The 3,268-nt window shown below is 42.8% G+C and overlaps 1 protein-coding gene across 14 annotated transcripts in view; it reads right to left on the bottom strand.

The window, feature by feature from the left end:
• Positions 1-2,355: 2,355 nt before the first annotated feature.
• Positions 2,356-3,268, bottom strand: part of RP1L1 (RP1 like 1) — a 51,563-nt gene continuing 50,650 nt past the window's right edge. For 5 of the 14 annotated variants that reach the window (XM_032268365.1, XM_032268361.1, XM_032268369.1 and 2 more), the window contains exon 8: positions 2,356-3,229. In XM_032268365.1, coding sequence (XP_032124256.1) covers positions 2,897-3,229 — 333 coding nt within the window. In that variant the 3' untranslated portion in view covers positions 2,356-2,896. Of the gene's footprint in view, positions 3,251-3,268 lie in introns of all 14 variants that reach the window. The other 9 variants (XM_032268364.1, XM_032268368.1, XM_032268362.1 and 6 more) reach the window with 3 other exon arrangements.

Raw genomic sequence — 3,268 nt, 5'->3', positions numbered from 1 at the left:
CATTTACTCACTATCTTGCAGTAAAGTCACTCAACAAGGTGTTGGCTACCTTTAGCTAAGGTGTTTATGTATAGGATCTAAATCAACACGAAACAAAAAATATGATACAACGGAAGATGTGGACTTTGGAGTCTGAAATACCCGAGTTATATCCAGGCTTTGCTCCTAACTGGCTGTGTGAGTTTGGGCAAGTCTGTCTCTCTTCTAAGCCTCGGTCTCCGTTTGTGAAGTGGAGATAATACCTGCTTTCCTATTTCACAAACGTGGAGAAGTTTAAACCTCACGAGTGAACATTTATATCAAGAGTCTCTAGTATGGTACCTGACACATTTTAGGCATTGAATACTTTGCAGTTACGATGAAAATATGGATATATCCTCACACTATGTTTGTCACGCAGTTTCATATTACCTATTTCTCAGCAATACAGTGAGGAAAACATCACTTAGCCCATTTCACAGATGCTGAAACTGAGTTGCGATCACTGGGACTTGAGCCCAAGTCCTTCAGCTCCAGGTCCCATGCTCTTTCCATGGGTTGGAACATCTCTTAGTGAATGAATGGGGACTTCAAATCACAGAAAAGGTGCCCAGTGGATGCTTCATGCCAGCCAGTAGCGAAAATTGCTGCACACCCCCTGCATGTCAGCATTTCTAGAACCTCAGTGCAGTCTGTTCCACTGGGGGCCTCTGGTTACCATGCCAGTTCTTCACTGATTGACATGTGACCTGTGAGTGTAACTCTTCATCAGCACTTCATCCAATATGCAGAAACACTACCCCCCAATTACATCACAGTTTACATATATATATAATTATGCTTTTATTGTAAACACCTTAAGGAATCACCTTTGCAGAACATTTAAAAAATATGTCAATTTTTTTTTTTTTTTTGAGACAGACTATTACTCTGTCACCCAGGCTTCAGTGCAGTGGCACAATCTTGGCTCACTGCAACGTCAGCCTCCTGGGTTCAAGTGATTCTCCTGCCTCAGCCTCCCGAGTAGCTGGGATTACAGGCATACATCACCGTGCCCAGCTAATTTTCGTATTTTTAGTAGAGATGGGGTTTTACCACGGCGGCCATGCTGGTTTCGAACTCCTGACTTCAGGTGATCCGCCCTCCTCAGCCTCCCAAAGTGCTGGGATTATTACAGGTGTGAGCTACCACGCCTGGAGAAACACCTAATGTAGATGACAGGGTGACGGATGCAGCAAACCACCATGGCACATGTATACCTACATAACAAACCTGTACGATCTGCACATGTACCCCAGAGCTTAAAGTATCATAATAAAAAAGAAGTTTTAAAGAACATCTCCATCTGTGGATAGAAGACCGCAGACACATAGAGACTGCAGACGCCCAACCCTTGCTTTGTGTGGATACATTTAGACAACTGGTGGGTGGCTTTTGGCATTGTAGCACAGAGTTCATTTTAATACATCTAGATGCCACAGAATGCTCTGGAACATGCAGGAAAGTGGTGAGAATGAGTCACAGACATTCTAACCCGTCCAGGAGCTCCCTACCTGTACAGGGCTCAGTCTAAGCCCTGCTATAGAAAGGTGTGCAGAGAGGGCATTTTTAAAATCCTACAAATGAAAAACAGAATTAAAAAAATCTATAAAGGGCACAGGCAAATCAATTCATTAAAAGGAAAAAAAAGCTAGAACCTCAGTAGAAAAATGGGTCAAAAGCATGCACACATAATTTACACACAAATGGTTTAAAACCCTAGAAAAAATCATAATCTCATTAGTTATCAAATATGTATCTAAGATAGCACTGCATGAAAATAAGGTAGTATTTTTTGCTGATAAAATTTGTGAATGGTTTTTCATTTTTGATGACAATATCAAACACTGATCATACTCTCACCATGAGTATAGATCGTTAGAAAAAACATTTTGGCTGCAGGATATGAGAAGTCTCAAAAATGTTGATATCCTTTGGCCCAATAATTCCATGCCTGGGAATCTATCCTAAGGAATTAATCAGAAGATCAAGAAAAAAAAAGTTTTAAGAACAAAACAAGGGAACCCATCTAAAAGGTCAAAAACAGGAAAATGATAAAGTGTTCAATATACTCATTAATGGCACATTATTCAGGTGTTAAAAGATAGCTTTATGATTTTGAGATAAATGGGGGAAATCCTTACATTGTTAAGTATTTAAAACCTGTGTACATATAAAGAACGTGTCAACTGTGAAATGGTGAGAAATGAGAAGGAAATACATCCAGCTGTTAACAGAAGTCTCTGAGTGATGGGATTATTTCTTTCTCCCTGCTTTTCTGCATTTTCCACTTTTTTTTATTACAAAAAGTATGAATTAAGGAAAAACAACTTGGACTTTGGTTCTGAGAACAAACTTTATCAAATGACTCCGAAGTTATCTGCTTTGCAGAAGTATTTCTGCAGAGTCACCAAATACATTCAAGACTGGAAAAAAAGCACCTCAAAGTCAAATGAGGTGAGTGCCCACAGACACCAAGGAGAAAAGGAACAGGAGATCGATCGGGAAAAGACAGTGAGAAACACTTGCTAGCAGAAAACAAACCCACAAACAGAAGCTATACTGGAATCTTTCCAATCAGTTCCATCTTTCAGGCTCTATAGGCAAAGGAATGGGAGCCAGGCTGACCTCCAATAACGGGGCAGATGTGCAGGCCCCCTTTATTTGCACTGCGTGTGGGACAGGCCACAGAGCTCTCTGAAGCTTCTGGACTTAGAATCACAGGACAGCACGGCATGGGCTGTGTCCTTAGCAAGTCCTTGGTTTTGTCCATCTGCTGTGCACGTCTCCAGTGGACTGAGTGTTACTCAGGTTTGCAGAAAAAATATGAATAGAAACGATCTCTCAGGCTCACAACCATATTGCAGCTTGATCTTGTCTAGAAATCTAAGTCATTTTGGCCAAAGCCATCTGCCCTGCCCACCGCTGCAGTGGGGGCAAGGCTTCTGAGTGCCTGGTCATCTCGTAGGTCACAGCCTTCACTGGCCCCCTGCTCTGGAGTCCTTGGGCCTGAAGGTACCTCTTCTTGCTCAGAAGTGGAACTTTCTGGATACATCCTCATGGTCTTCCTCTCTGCATGGCCATCTCCTAGACTGACCTGAGGGCTCCCTTTTTTCTCACCTTGAGTTTCTCCTTCCGACTTTGGCTGGGCCTCCCCTTCAGCCTCTGGGGCCTCTACGCCTTCTGACTCTGGCTGGGCCTCTTCTTCTGCCTCCTGGGCCTCCCCTTCAGCCTCTGGGAACTCTATGCC

Source organism: Sapajus apella, unplaced genomic scaffold, assembly GCF_009761245.1.
Source record: "Sapajus apella isolate SASKATOON/1434 unplaced genomic scaffold, GSC_monkey_1.0 scaffold180, whole genome shotgun sequence".
Taxonomy (NCBI): domain Eukaryota; kingdom Metazoa; phylum Chordata; class Mammalia; order Primates; family Cebidae; genus Sapajus; species Sapajus apella.
This window is presented reverse-complemented; position numbering and strand designations above follow the sequence as displayed.